This window comes from Podarcis bocagei, assembly GCF_964188305.1.
Source record: "Podarcis bocagei genome assembly, chromosome: 10".
Taxonomy (NCBI): domain Eukaryota; kingdom Metazoa; phylum Chordata; class Lepidosauria; order Squamata; family Lacertidae; genus Podarcis; species Podarcis bocagei.
Window position 1 is genome coordinate 26447501 of NC_138135.1, and position 16422 is coordinate 26463922.

The 16422-nt window shown below is 42.4% G+C and overlaps 1 protein-coding gene across 1 annotated transcript; it reads left to right on the forward strand.

The window, feature by feature from the left end:
- Window positions 1-1004: 1004 nt before the first annotated feature.
- On the forward strand, window positions 1005-7028 carry SPIC (Spi-C transcription factor; the record flags this gene model as incomplete). The annotated part of the gene is made up of 5 exons (XM_081212200.1): window positions 1005-1022; window positions 1931-2024; window positions 2983-3143; window positions 4537-4645; window positions 5901-7028. 5 exons carry the CDS (start codon window positions 1005-1007, stop codon window positions 6353-6355), a joined length of 837 nt encoding a protein of 278 aa, XP_081068326.1. The 3' UTR covers window positions 6356-7028.
- Window positions 7029-16422: the final 9394 nt, after the last annotated feature.

A 16422-nucleotide genomic window follows, 5' to 3' on the forward strand; every position in this document is an offset into this window, starting at 1 on the left:
GCCTTACAAAGCTTCACCTGCTCATTCCTGTTCATAAAATCACTAATAAAGGCACAGGAGGAGGCTGGCACATTTCGTTTACCTTTTTGATTGACAGTCAGCGAGAAAGGAATTTTGACAAATGATCAGCTTGTTGTCCAGTAAGAAGAACAACAGTTTTTTGGCAAATTCTCCACCCCATGCACTGAGCAGAAGCCAAGGCTTCCTTTGTATCTAGTCCAGGGCTGTCTCTGTGACACAGCTGGATGTGTCACAACCTGTTTTTAAATACCCCAGTGTTTTCATTTTTTTACTGTGCGTGGCAAATTGCAGAGTCACAATAATTGTGGCTAGTGAAATCTAAATTCACCAGTAATTTTAAACTTCCTTCCTTCCTTCCTTCCTTCCTTCCTTCCTTCCTTCCTTCCTTCCTTCCTTTGTTTTTGTCTTTCCATAGTCTTTTGGGTGTGATTATGTACACTCCAGTAAAACATCATTATTTGTTTTATTTTAAAAAATGCATATTCCTCCCATCAGTAGAGATGAGCAAATATGTGAATTTTGGTTTCTCTCAGTTTCTTATTTTTCCACTCTTAAATTCAGTTCACCACATTTCTACAACAGCTTTTTTAAAAAACCAATTAAGTCTTCATGAAAATTTGTAAGCTTTTTTTGTGTGTATTTCTCCTCGTAAACACATTTGTATATGCATTTTTGCCTAATATTTACATTTTTGCAAAATAATTTATCTAATATAATTCAGGAAATCCATAAAGCATTTACATAGTTCACTGATATCATACTTGCAATGAAGTAGGATTAGTTTTTCAATAAAGAATAAAACTCTCCTTTTGAGTTTATATCACTTTAACAGTCATGGTTCCCCCCAAAGAATCCTGGGAACTGTAGCATGTTAAGAGTACTGGAAATTGTTAGGAGACACTTAGCACTCTCACAGAACTACAATTCCCAGAGCTTTCTGGGAAGAGGAACTAAAAAGCAGTTTAAGTCTGTGCTGTAAATAAATGGGGGAAAGTGCACAGGTAAATAAACTAAATTGGTAATAGGGGTGGAATCTGCCATCAATTATGGAAGAGAAATTATACCTCAATGTCATTTTGAATTTTGAACAGTAACTCCAGCTCTAAATAAAGCTGTTTTGCTTTCACACAGGCTTGAAGATCTGATATTTGCTTTTTTAAAAAAGAAATGGTAAGTTTGCAAGCCATTGGTTCCTTTCTTTGAGAAAAGCTTTCCAATTTTTCCAAGGAATTCTTTATGAAGTCACTTTAATTGCTGTCAATGCTTAGTCATTCTTCAGCTGGAGACCAGTCAGATGCAGAGCAGTGTACGCTTACGAAAATTACCAAAATGTGGTGAAGATATAAACTTTGTCCGCCATTCTGTAGTTTAATAGTCAGTCGGCTGGCTTCATGATTTTTCTCTCATTGTGATTTTTGCCAGTGCCTGCTCTTGTGATTCACTGCCCCCTGAAGGAGGCAGGGGAGAGATGAGCTGGCAGAATTAACCGGGGCTGCAGGAATCAAGAGATGCATTGGCTGGCTTCATGGTTTTCCCCACATTGTGAGTTTTGCATAGCACACATAGACTCATCATGATTCGCGATATATTACCAGGTCAAAAATTATGAAAGCGTTGTCACGATATGGACTTCAACCCAGCCCAGCCCTAGTCAAATCTCTCAGAAACTCATCACTATGAATGCAACTGTTGCATGTCTCTAGATAGCTGTGCCTGGTGAACTGCAAATTATCCTGCCGACTGCTCTCCTAATTTGGGCAGCAGGCTTTTTGTCATTCTGTAAAATGCCTCCCCCCCCACCTCAAATTCAGAGCAAGTCTGGCAACTTCCAAATAGATATTTTGGAAATATATATAATGAAGTATACAAAACTGCATCTTGCACATTTTCAGTTATATGTTTATCACAGAGCTTTACAGACCAAGATTTGCTAGGACAAGCCCTTGAAGATGCCTTGGAGGTGTTGCAGCAACATTCCTATGGCGACTGTAATTATGCGCCAGGTAAAAAAAGCAATACTAGTTATATTCCAGCTTTGTTTTATTTTATTTGTTACATCTTTATCCTGCTGTTCTTCCCAAATGAGCCCAGAGTCCCAGGTTCTGATTATGTGTGAGTTCCAATTATTTCCGAATGTCAGAATATACATGAAAAAGATGCACTGTCTGTTTCCCCACCTGTCCCCCAAATCTGATGTGTTCAGCATAAAAAACTTATGGTAAATTACATTATGGACAAAGAATCCAGCAAACAATTGCTGGAGTATAATGTGTTTTAAATCTAATTATTTATAGTTTCATTTCCACACATCCTGGCTGTTCCTTGAAAGACCTCAGGATGGCATACTTATTCCTTCCCATTTTAATCTGCACAACAGCTCTGTGAGGTTTGTTTGGCTGGGGGGTTATGGTTGGTGCAGCACCATCTTCTATTCAGCTTTGTGGCTGAGTGAAAATCTGAATCTAGGCCTTCCTAGTCCAATACAGTAAGGCATACCCATCAACTGCCCTGGAAAAACTGTGACATCCCATTTCCCCCCATGAGAGTATGATGGCCATTTTGGGTGCCTCGCTCTTGCGTGATTTTGGGCCAAGATCTTAACCCAGAAAAAAAAGATCAGGCACTTTGCACCCCAAAAATGTTATTTCTGGGTCCATGATCTTGCATGGGTCATGCATCTTGTATGGGGTATTGGACTTGGAAAATGGTGTCCTGGATTTGGGCTGCGTTGTGTAAAATGAGACACATCTCAGAGTGAGCTCTCCAGTAGAGTAGAGTTTTGGACAGCCCTATTCAGGCATTATCCTCCATGTGGAGATTATTTTCTTTTATACTCTTAGTTTTAAACTGTTTGTATTCTCTGCTTAGCATTTTATTGCTTATACTTGTAATTTAGCCGTTAACTGTAATCCTCCCAGCATATTGCTATTGGGCAGCAAATAAATATTGTAAATGAATGAGTGTTTACACTTATTCTTTACCTCTCGCTGACATATTCTGTTTATTTCCCTCAAGAAGACTTTAAAAACTGTCTGACTTACCATCACCATTCTCTCCAAGCAAATCCAAGTTACCTATCAGATAAACCAATATATAGCTGGAGTGAAACACCGACTTTACTAGTAAGTAAAACTCAGTATTTAAGTGCAGGGGTGGCGGCAGAGAAATGAAAAATGCATTCTATTCTATTGCATTCTTGACATCAGAGGTGGGAAGCCTGTTTCAGCCCAAGGGCCATATTTCCCTTCTGGGGGCCACATGCTTATAGCGAGTGGGGCCAGAGGTAACAAGCAATGCCTATGTCCCACCTTTGTTCAGTAGGCTATATTCCAGTCACACAAAATCAAAAGTTTCTACACGTACACAACCCACATCTCTCTATCCAGGCAAGCAAGAGTTCAAGGATGCTTTCCAGTTGAGCAAAAGCAGGAGGTTAGTGCAGAACAGGACCACTGATGTGTGGTGTTATGTATGGAAGTTCTCACCCTGGCCACCAGGGGGTATTGTGTATATAGTTTTCACTCAGGTCCACGTCAGTTAATTTAGGCGGGAAACCCTGGGCTGTTGTTGTTACAGTGTTGACAGCTGGCTGCCTATAAAAGCAGGCTGGCTGTGCTGTGTTCAGTTCAGTTCAGTTCCAGCTTACTTATAAAGAACTACAGTGGTACCTCGGGTTAAGTACTTAATTCATTCCGGAGGTCCGTTCTTAACCTGAAACTGTTCTTAACCTGAAGCACCACTTTAGCTAATGGGGCCTCCTGCTGCCGCCGCGCCGCCGGAGCACGATTTCTGTTCTCATCCTGAAGCAAAGTTCTTAACCTGAGGCACCATTTCTGGGTTAGCAGAGTCTGTAACCTGAAGCGTATGTAACCCGAGGTACCACTGTACTTGGAGAAATCTCTGTGTCATCTGCTTTGTCAACTCACTACTTAATAGGTGGGACCCAGGGAGGATGTGTGGCTTTGAGAGAGTCTCAAGTCTCATCCCTGACTAGTTTCCCCTGCCCTGCTCCTACCACCTTCACTTTAGCATAAAACTCTGAGGTGGGGAAGTCTTTGCATGTAGACCTCTACGTGTGTAGACTTCCCTAGAGCCTGGGGCCCTGCATGATCAGGGTTTCAGAGCTTTGGGAAAGCTGCATGCATAGAAGTCTATGTGTGAAGTCCTCCTCACCTCAGAGTCACAGCATGGGCATAGCCAGGATTTTTGTTAGGGGGGCAGACCTTTGGCTGGGGTGGGGGGTAGAACCTCAGTTTGCTATGTATTTTTATTTTTATTGATTTAGGGGGAGTAGCTGCCCTTCCCTGCCCCCCCCCCAGCTACTCCCATGACAGATAGCTACTGTGGGATTAGCCAAAGCCCTTCCTCATCAGAGGCAAGGTCAAAAGCATAGCTTCACAGACCTTTGCTCTTTCACTTGAAGAAAGCTTGGGTCACTGTGGAATTCTAGAGAGCAGATAAATAACTTCACTCCGTTTCATGTCTCCTCACACTATTATTGTCCATTTCTTTAAGAATACAGAGGCAGATTTTTATCTGGGTGCAGCTGAGTACCATACTCTGCAGACCATTCCAGAAAATCCAGAGATGTATGTCATACCTTTGCAGCAAAAAGGCAGGAAAGGTTTGTGAACATTCTGGCAATTACATGTGTGCATTCTGGATCAGGGTTCATCAACTTTTGGAGCGAGTGGCCACATCTGGCATTTGGACTAAACACCATGGGCACCGGGGGACGCGGGTGGCGCTGTGGGTAAAACCTCAGCGCCTAGGACTTGCCGATTGTATGGTCGGCGGTTCAAATCCCCGCAGCGGGCTGCACTCCCGTTGCTCGGTCCCAGCGCCTGCCAACCTAGCAGTTTGAAAGCACCCTCGGGTGCAAGTAGATAAATAGGGATCGCTTACTAGCGGGAAGGTAAACGGCGTTTCCGTGTGCGGCTCTGGCTCGCCAGAGTAGCTTCGTCACATTGGCCACGTGACCCGGAAGTGTCTGCGGACAGCGCTGGCTCCTGGCCTCTAGAGTGAGATGAGCGCACAACCCTAGAGTCTGTCAAGACTGGCCCGTATGGGCAGGGGTACCTTTACCTTTTTACCATGGGCACCAGTCACAAAATGGCAGCTGTGGGAGCATGACATAACAAAAAATGGCTGCCATGGGGATGTAGCATAACATAAAATGGTTGCCGAAGAGGCATGGCATTATGTCTGCCACATCTAAATGGGTATCTAAAATAGCAGAAAGAGAGGTTCCCAAAATTATATGGGCATGCCCCATCAATTTTATGGGCGGTGGAAGGCACTTATATCAGCTACCGCTGTGCTCACTCACACAGAGAAGCTATTTTCACCTCTCCTCTGTTCAGAATGGAAAGGAAAGGTAGGTGTCAAATCCTGACATCCAATGAGATCTGGGGTCAGGGGTATTTTACAATTTGGCCATCGTGAGGAGAATTTAGACCACTCAATGGACCACTGTGAACAAGTCGTTCTGCACTTCGCTGACAAAATCACTTGGATCCATTCTGACTTGGATGCTATAGTTGATACAGATCTGGCGGATGTAACTGGCCTCTGCTTGTCCAGTGTTAATGGATACTTTTCAATTTGTACAGCCCAAGAATGCTAGATCCTTGTCCTTCCTGGCTCATCAAAAGGGCCAGTGGGGGACGGGCTAAGTGGATGACGGGAGCGGTCAGTGCCTTCTTCCAGCAAGGCATGGTTCCAGCATGCCTGAAGGAGGCAGTTATAAGGCCTCTATTGAAAAAGCCTCCCTTGAATCCCACCATGTTGGATAATTATCAGCCAGTCTCCAATATCCCATTTTGGGGCAAGGTATTGGACCTGTTTAATTATTATTATTTTTTTTAACTTCCTGATAGGCAGGAAGAAGCTACGCCTGTTTGAATATCTTCACGAATCTCTCCATAATCCAGACCTGGCAAACTGCATCCAGTGGTTAGATAAGCCCAATGGCGTCTTCCAGTTTATTTCCAAACACAAGGAGAAATTGGCAGAACTGTGGGGGGAACGCAAGGGAAACCGGAAGATCATGACCTACCAGAAAATGGCTAGAGCTCTGAGGAATTACGGAAGAACAGGAGAAATAATCAAAATCCGAAGGAAACTGACCTATCAGTTTGGTGCCATAGCTTTGCAAAGGCTTTCTCTGGCTTGCTTTCCTGGGAAAGAGGGAAATTTTGATCTCTATCACCAAGGTGATCAAAAGTACCACTATGCAGACAGCTGGCTTTCTTATCATTATTACATGTATAACAAGGATCATGAACTACAGCAGCTTTATAGCAATACAAATCCATTCTGTTATGAGTCTTAAAGAAACTTTGAAGGACAGCAACTCTTCTCCAGTGTATATTCTCCCAGCCCCTTGAGATATCACATTATGCATCTGCACGTTTTTTCTTTTCTTTTTTATGCTCCCTAAACTATTAACTCACTAGAAACCTGAAAACATATGCAAGCTTTCAGATTCACGTAAACCATTCTTCAGTCTTAGCTGGGATGGTCGTAGGAGATGTTTAAGGCTATACTCCACATGTGCCTGGGAGTAAGTCCCACAGAAACTTAGCAAGGCTTTCTTCTACACAGACATATACACAATTGTTCTGCAAAGCTCCTAAAAGAAGGAGAAAGGGGAGATCAATAACACAGGGAACAGACTATTGTAAGAACATCTAAATTATAACAATATTGATTTAGAGGATCTATTTATTTCAACAGATCTTTCTTCCAATTAACTGCACCCTCTTAAGCATGTTTACTCAGAAGTAAAGTCCACTGAACTGTATCCCCAGTAAGTGTGTACAGGTCTGTTGCCTTAATGGTAGAGTTTAATGGTATATTATAATCACAAACCCAAATATTAAGATCTCTGAGCATCCTAGTGCATATAACACATCAAGAATTACTGTGGCTTGTGTGTCTACAATGGTTTATGCATTTAATTTGCTTCTTACTGTATGTATCTCATTAAATATCACTTTATCTAACAGGCATTATTATATGGGAGCTTTTTGTTATTAATATTCAGCAACAGCCAGCATGTACTAAAATCCTCATAGGCACAAGTGGGTCATTAACTATTACAGTTCAAAAATCTTCAGAAATGTTGCTTGGATGGAAGTAATAATAATTAGCTCCTCCAAATAATTATGGTTTATTTTATACATATTTACATCTCAAGCCTTCAATACAGAAACGTCCTAAAATACTCTCCTGTCCCCCTTTTGCACTTGAAATAAATAGATCCAAGGGCAGGCCTTTGATCCTTGCTGCAAATCCTTCCTCCCCTACTGAAATCCCTTTGCCCTGCTCCTGCAGAAACCTAAGACAGCGCCTCTGATCTAAAGGCTTGTTTAAATATTTTAGTGGTAGTCTAAACTCTGTCATCACAAGTTATGATCATTTAGAGGGACTTGAGGCTAGCAAATGATGATTGGCACCAAATTAGAAAGAGGATTTGCAAGTAAAGTAATATCACACTGTATATGGGCGAAATTACTGTGTGTTGCTATCAGATGACTCCCACAGTAACTTGTGAGAGATGTAGCAACCAGATTCATAGCATAATACAGTCTGTCTCAAGAGGTTTAGGTTTTTTAAAGTCTCTAGTATTATGCCACATGAGAAGCTAGCAAGCACAGTAATTAGAGAACAGGCAGTTGAACTCACACAAAGTTTCCTCAAGTTTGTTCTTCTTAGTGTACCCATGAAACCCATTTAAAGATGTATCTAACTTCCCATATCAGCGATCACTGAATTTAAACATAAGCAAGCATTATGAAAGATTTCCCCACTCCACACTAAATCAACTGAAATCTATAATAGGTATCATATACCTCTGCTTTGATTGCAGTACTGCAACAAAAGTTTTCACACATAAGGTGTAAATCAACTCTGCACTTCTTTCATGCAATATACACCATTAAGCTGCTCAATGTACATTTCCCATTTATTTATTGTATGATTATTCCATCCTTGCTCAAAGGTTCTTACGGGGTTCTTCTTTTTCTGTTGCCCTCACCACAACCTTGTAGAGTAGATTAGCATGCACAACGATGACTGGCCCAAGGTTACCCACTGAGCTTCATGGCTGTGTCCGCATTTGAACCTGGGTGCTTCTTGGACTTGCTGATGTGAAGGTTGGCAGTTCGAATCCCCTTGACAGAGTGAGCTCCCATTGCTCTGTCCCAGCTCCTGCCAACCTAGCAGTTCAAAAGCATACCAGTGCAAACAAATAGGTACTGCTGTGGCAGGAAGGTAAACAGTGTTTCCATGCGCTCTGGTTTCCGTCACGGTGTTCTGTTGCGCCAGAAGCGGTTTAGTCATGCTGGCCACATGACCCGGAAAGTTGTCTGTGGACAAACGCCAGCTCCCTCGGCCTGAAAGCGAGATGAGTGCAGCAACACCATAGTTGCCTTTGACTGGACTTAACTGTCCAGGTGCATGGGTAGGCACACTAAGGCCCGGGGGCTGGATCCGGCCCAATAGCCTTCTAAATCTGGCCCGCAGACGTTCCGGGAATCAGCTTGTTTTACATGAGTAGAATGTGTCCTTTTATATAAAATGCATCTCTGGGTTATTTGTGGGGCATAGGAATTCTTTCTCCCCCCCAAAAAATATAGTCCAGCCCCCCACAAGCTCTGAGGGACAGTGGACCAGCCCGCTGCTGAAAAGGTTTGCTGACCCCTGGTCCAGGGGTCCTTTACCCCCCCTTTTTAAAACCCCCTGGGCCAAGCCCAACCCTCTAACCAACACGAGAGCAGACAAGCCCTTGTTTGCATTGCAAAACTAGCAAGTCAGAAAAATAGCACTTTAAACTCTCTGTATAACCACTCCCACCTCCTTAAACAGTCATTTACAGCAACTAAGAGGAGTTTTGGGCAGAAGAGGTCAGTGACAGGCGCATGCAGCTGGTGGTGCTTCTTTGTAACATGCAAAGGGGGAACCTTGCTTCAGGAAGGATCTGCATCCATATCTGAACCTTGCATATATCCTCATAGGAGTTTCCCTTTTGACGATGGAAAGAAATGCTGCCGGATAGAAGTCTGGGGAGGAGGGAAGAGGCATAGCTCTGTGATAGAGCACCACCTTCCCTGCAGAAGGCCTCAGGTTCAATCCTGGAATCTCCTGGTAGGGCTGGGAATAACCCCTACATGAACCCTTAAGAGAAGCTTCCTCTCAGTATAGACCAAGTATTGTACACACAATACTTTCAACACACATTCGAGTCACATTTCCCCTCTCATTTCTGGACCCTGTAGATTGTAAGTAAGAAGGCTGGTGGGCTTTGAAGAATTGGGTTGGTGGGAGAGTGACTCATTTGCCTTAATGGACATCACAGGCCATTGCAAGAACATGGTGCTGGCCTAGATGAGCCTTTGGCCTGATCCAGTGGGGCTTTTCTTATGTTACTTCTTAGGCAAGAAGAGGGATATCAGCCTTGTCAGCAGGAGCCCTTGTGCTGAGGCATCAGGCATAAGCCTGCATTTTATTAATGTTTGATCAGGACTTGTATATTAAAGAGAGGGCTTAGATTTTCAAAAGTTTCATGCCAGGCAAGAAGGCTAGCTGCTTAAGAAAACACTGACAGTGTTTTCTTCCTCTTAGACAAGGGGCCCCTTTTGATTGATAGCAGAAAACAATTCTCAAAGTCGTAAAAGCTGAAATTACAGACTGAGTAAGGACACTGACCCTACATGTTACAGAAGATAACAAAGGCAGAGATAAATATAATTAGGAATGAGTAAATAGTAAAATAATGCCAATGTGCCTCCCAGTAAAATGAGCCAGATCTTCTTTCCAAGGTTAAAGGCCAAATGGAGAAGCATCTAGCTGGCAGAAATTTTGGGAAGTCTTTTAAAGCTGTTTCTTTCTTAAAGAGAGAGAGTTTAAGGGCAATAAATGTTGGGAAGAGCTAATGGAAACAAAGCAACTGGCTGGAGAAGGGGGGGGGGGAAGATGTAAACTAAAGAGGTTTCTTCTGAAACTGTTTTAAACTGAGTTCCTTTTGTACAAAGACCTTATTCTTTTTAAGAGGCTACCTGTGTTGTGTATTAAGTGTATTGGCATAGATGTAATTATGCAAAGGATTTAAGAAATGCTAGATTTCATATAGTTGTAAAGAGTTGTATTTTATCCTGGAATTAAGTCAGCCAGCAGCCTAGCCCCCTGCCAGACAGGAAGACGCCAGTCCTGGGCAGTCCTGATATATGGCTGTCAGACATTTGTTTGGAAACCTTCAAATGAAGGAGATCTTTCAATGTTGATGTGAAACTCAAGATCCTTGACATATGTTTAAGATAAAAATTTAAGATTAACCATTTGTTTTAGAAGGCAATAGGGCAAGGAGGGCAAGAGGTGAGCTGGTAATTAAGATTCCTTGTTGAGACACATGTAAGATATATTACTACTTATTTGTCATTTATAGATGTAACAATATATAGCTCTTTGTGCTCCATATAAGGACAGGAGGATATGGGTGTATCTTTTTGTGATTGGTTCTAGCAATCAGCCAATAGGAAATCCAACCAGGCTGATTGGACAGAGGCAGCCACAGGAGGAGCAAAGGGGGCTGGATTAAGGGAATATAAGTGCTGGCCATAATGGCAGGAGGCAGGCCAGAGCTTGGTAACCATATACCACTGTGCCTCTCATTTATTTGTCTGACAAATAAATAATTATTTTAATTTCTCTATTGCTGCGTTGAATATTTCATTCCAGCTAAGCGTTAACCACAAGCAGGGTGCTACAGTGCCGGACAGGTATGCTTTGATAGGAACAGGTTGTGTGTATGCTGGAATAGCAATGATCATAGAATCATGGGATTACAGAGTTGGAAGGGACTCTGAGGATTATCTAGTTTAACCCCCTGCAATTCTGGAATCTCAACATGTGGTCCTCCATCCAGTTTGAAACCATGCTGGACCCTGCTTAGCTTTGCAAATGTGCTAGGCATTTTATTGCTGCACCATTTGAAAAGAGACTGGATGGTGATGGTCGCTACAGTGCAGTTCTTACCATGGATGTGTGGCTTTTGCTCCAGCATCTGGACCTTTAGGGCTGATGGTATATAACCAGCTATGCCGACACAGTAGGTTGAGTGAACAAGACCTTATATTACTGCTTTAATGTTGTCAGATGCCACATGGTGGTGCTATATGTCAACCTTGTTTTCAAGCTAAATTGGTTTCATTCGGCTCTAGAAGGACCAAACTAGACTTGAAAACATGTGGGATTTTGCAAAACGCAGATTGCAACAGTTCGGAGGCAACTGATAATTAACAGGGCCAGAGTATGCATGGACCACTTCCTCCTGTGCATCAATCCTGAAGAATTTCCTTCTGAAGCTGGTATTTGTCTTGGAAGGTAATCCCCAATTGGTGGCAATGGGGGAATTCCTAGCAATGCAACAACCCCCTTCAAAGAGAGAATTTCCTCAAGACAGTAGCAGGGAGAAGGAATGCCTGCCCACATCTCCTTAATTATCACTTTCTGCTAGCTGATGTATTTGCATTTACCAAAAAAAAAAAAAAAAAAGACACATTAAATGCAAGGCCTCCTTTAATATCTGGTTTGGCCCTGAATCTTGCTTGCTTGTCCTCCTTATCTTTCAGCATTATTTCAACTACTGTACATCCACACAGGGCTGTCAGCTTTTGAACCAGACCCCTCTGCAGCTTTTAACAGCAGTTTTACCTTCGGCAATTAACAGGTGGTAACATTTTTTAAGGAACAAAGAATCTTGTGGCACCTTAAAGAGTAACACATTTATTATGACTTACGTAGGTGCCGTGCACTCATTATATTAAATGTTTAATATTGAAATGCCATCCTTTCATGGATATTTTTAAAGCACTAGTTGCTGGATTCTGCATACCTCTTAAAAGAACTGATGAAGATGAGGCCACACACCCTCCCTGCCCCACCAGTTGGCATTCCATTATCCAGCTAGCTCGATAATGGTCCAAAGTCCACATTCTAAAAGGAAGACACTCCAATTTCATAGACTCATAAAGTTCAACTGGCTCACACAGGATTTGTAAAGTCTTTGGTCCTCCAGATGTTGCTGCACTACAACTCCCATCAGCCCGAGCATGGGTGGCCAATGGTCAGAGTTGGTGGGAATTGTAGTTCACCAACATATGGAGGACTAAACCCACACCTGAGCTACTGCAACTGTATAATGGGAGGACTTCAGACAGATGAACAGATCCTGTACTTAGAGATATACCTTTGGCTGGAGATGGGTAATGGTTCACAGGCTGCACATTCACACCGTGCATTTGAAGCACTATTTAAAGCACATGGCTCCCCTAAAAGAATCATGGCAACCACAGTTCACCCCTCACAAAACTACAATTTCTAGCATCTTTAACAAAACTGAAGCTCCTGGGATTCTTTGGGGGAAGCCACGTGTTTTAAATGTATGGTGTAGATGTGACTGAATCATCAGTCACATGGCAACCACCTATGAGTTGTTAGCTCCTAATTTTCATTGGGACTTTAGCATGCAGGGACAGGAGGTTTAGATTTTCTTTTCCCGAATGGATTCCCACTGAAATTTTCCATACACAATGCAGTTAAGACTTTAAGGGGGAAAGCTCCCATTGGCACCAATGGGAGCTTTTTACTAAGAGCAACTACAGCATATGCTGGATGTGGTGCTTTTCATTTAAATTACAACAGGAGAGGGAGGAATAAGACCTCCCTTCATGTGCTATGGTCTTAATAACATCCACCCACACACCTATGCTTTTTTTTTTTAATCCACACTATTAACCCAACATATAGGCTGACTCTGAAGGAAGAAGAGGAAAGATGCCCATTTTCACTATGAACAACATGGGGCCAATATTTCTCATGAGAGGAAAGAGCTATCTTATTAAGAATGTGTGCATGGAACAACTTCTGTTAATACTGTGGATTAGAAGATGAACCTCAGTGCGACTGGACTGTATTATCAAGATGCCATCGGCACGCAGACAGAGTGTAAATTGGTGGGTGGAAAAACAGATCCCTTTGGACATTCCAAAGTCACATAATACAAGCCAAGGGCCGAAGACCAATGGAGAAGTAAGAGAAAAAGCAGCTGGCCACAAGTCCCAGAAGAATTGCTGGGAGGAAAAGAATCCCTGGAAACCAGGAGAATTGTTACTGTATTAATCAAAACCCCCTCAGTTTTTTATGTTCTGTGGTGAGTGTGAATCAATAGGTAGCAAAAATGGAACCACACACACACACACACACACACACACGGGCATTGGCAGACATGGGAGAATCCCATAATTTGCAGAAGTGGAACAAATCTTTAGAGGGGGGAAACTGAAGTGGGAGAAGACATAATTCATAATCCCTATGAGGACTAGGGATGTAAGAAGGTGCTGTTTTCCACTGTGCTGTGCATTCCTCACATACAACACCGTTTCTGTCCTGCTGCAGTTCATCTTCCACCAAAGACTACACTTTTTGTCTTGCTGTCTGCCGTGGTGAAACTATGTAATTTGTGTAACTAATTACCTTGCCATGATGCTGTTCCACCCTGTTCATTTCAATGCAAACACAAATGGGGGCGGCAGCGTTGTAATCAATTATGTATTGTGTGCAGACTGAAAGCAGCAGCAATTTCAGTCTTTCCCACTTTTGTTGGAATTCTGTGGCATCCCTAATGGGAGCTGAGCATGTTGAATGGCCACAGGATACTGATGAGGGCAGGCAGGATAAAGGGGAAATGGATTGGAGTGGCTTGAAACCTGAACAGAAACACACTGCATTGCAACAATTTGTTGCAGGTTCCCTTGAATATTCTTTTCAAAGGAGTTACAAGGTCTTCATAGCATAAATCCCTGAACTGTGGGTCACAATTTAATGGACTATCCTGGAAAATCAACCTAGCATTGCAATAATCCAAACTATATGTGTTTCTGACTTCCAATATCCCTAAAGTTAGCTACCATATAATTGTTATATATTGTGAGGATTTGATATTTGACTTCAAGTCCTTAATTCCACTTCTATAATATACTACTAATCATTATCATTAAGAAAATGTATTTCAGTTCATTTTGTGGCCTATTAAATCCTGGGATTGTCGCTTAGAATGATTAGGCTTTATCCCAGCTTAGGTCTGGCTCATATGATGATATAAAACTTGTGAGTAGAGATGCCGAGGGCTGCCACATACCTGCTGTCTATCCATTGTGCCCTCCAGATCTTGTTGGGACCCCAAAACGTCTCACTGCTTCAGGATTGGAGTATACTGGGAAAAGTTACTAAATACATTCTACAATATTCCCTCTACCAGTGGTGGTAGGGTTGGTGCCAGGGAGACCAGCAGTAGATGGAGACAGACCCAATGACAGGCAGAGCCACCCCTTGACTGGCTGTAAGGAAGAGATATATAGGTCACCATAATCAGTTCAACACATTATCACTGTATGATGCATGAATGTAGCTGATTTCCATTATTCCTGTTGGGATGTTGGAAATGTGAATATTGGCTGAACTTACACAGTAAGAGAATGCCAATAGGGCTGATTTACCTCATTGGCTTGCAAATGATCCACAGAGGCACACAGAGTCCCATGGGTACTAGTACCTTGTAGGTATGAATGCTACTGCCATATCTGGAATGTATTGTATGAACAAGTATTTAGTTCAGGAGGAATAAAAACAAATCATCTCCATTAGTTCCATGCATTCATTATTGCACAGTGGTTTCTTTTCAGAGATTTTGCTCTATACATTGAAGTTTGCTCAGTTTCTGAGGTGTTTTCTTCAAACCCTGAACAGTAATTCACCTCATGGCTGTCCTGAAGACTGGTGAGAAAAGCAACACCTAATTAATCAGTGGCAGATGCTGTTATTACGGGAAGTCGGCAAACACCCAACAGTTAAGGTAAACTGTAGTGTAACATTAAGCTTAGCTGACAAATTTCCAAGTCTTCTGATGGTAGGAGCTGAGGAGTGAAGCTACATCAGAGGTAATGTGAAACACTTCTATATGCCTATGACAGAAGGGAATGCTGCTTGATTCAGAACTGGAATGAGATGCATTCTAGAATATTCCCTCTCTCCTCTCCCACTCACAAAACTTCCAGTCCAATCAGAAACAAATCACGACTGCTTTTGCTCTGGTGGCAATTGCATCGAAAAAGCTGTTGTTCTCCACCATCATTGTCTGCCGAATGTCACTGCGGAGCTTTTCTGAGTGGTCTGTGGTCTTTTAAAATACGACACAGTAGGAAATAGCATTTGTATCTGTCACAATTTGGACTCCATATTGAATTCCAATCAGTGGAGGTGTCAGTGGCATTGTCTGTTTTTTGTTTGTTGGATGATTTCCAGTTCTTAGGACCTGAGAATGTGGAAAAGGTGAACCCCAACCATCCATATGTATGCTTGGACCCTTCCCCTCCCCCCAGCTCATTGCATCTAGCAAGGAAAGGATAGCTTGGTTGGTCTAGGAGGTGGGGAATACCTCATTAAAAGATGCTATGGTTCTATGCTCCTTAAAGGAGATGGTAGTGTGATCGCTCTAGAAAAAAACTTCATTGGATCCAGAAGATCTTAACAAATATAGGCTGGGAAAGGTACACAATACTTCTGCTACTGCATTGAAAGAGGCTGGGCATTATGGGTATATTAAGCCACCGATACTGGATCCTGGTTCTAATTAAGTGTTGACATTTATCTTTAAAGCCTTTCACAGTTTGAGCTCTTGAAGCATTGCCCCTTCTCACATGTGCCTACCTATCTATGTCTTGAAGCCATTCTCCGAGTGCCCCTTTGAGCAGCAGGTGACCAGATGTGAAGAGGCCTTTTCAGCAATGGCCTCACAGCTGTGAAATGCAGTCCCTTCACCGGGCACCTACACTGATGGATTTCTGGCACAAGGAAAATATCTTTTCTATTTACCCAGGCCTTTAAACGTATGCAGTAGTTTACCACGACATTCCCTTTGTGAAGTTGCTTAGTGTTTTTAACTTACTTAATCTGTGGTGACCCTCTGTTCTGTTTTTTTTTAGTGGTCTTTCTGATGCTATAGTTGTGTTTTTGCTTGCTGCATTTTATTGTATCTTTATTGTAATTGTATTCATTTTAACTCATTCTTATCTTTGTAAGCCTATCCAGAAAACCTCAATTATAGGCTGATCTATAAATAGTACCTTATGCATGAATGCAAAAATAAATACACAAGTCATACTGGCCTTTCAGCTTCTCGTCCACAGAGAGAAATCCTGCCTGTCTAGTTTTCCCTGTAATTAGGGTCTGGGGTAAAATACAAGAAGAGGCCTGATGGCTCAGGCTAAAAGCCCAGTCTCTAGACCAGTCTCCCTTTCTCAGTGGCCAGTGGCATGCCTCTCAGAAGGCCATAAGTACAAC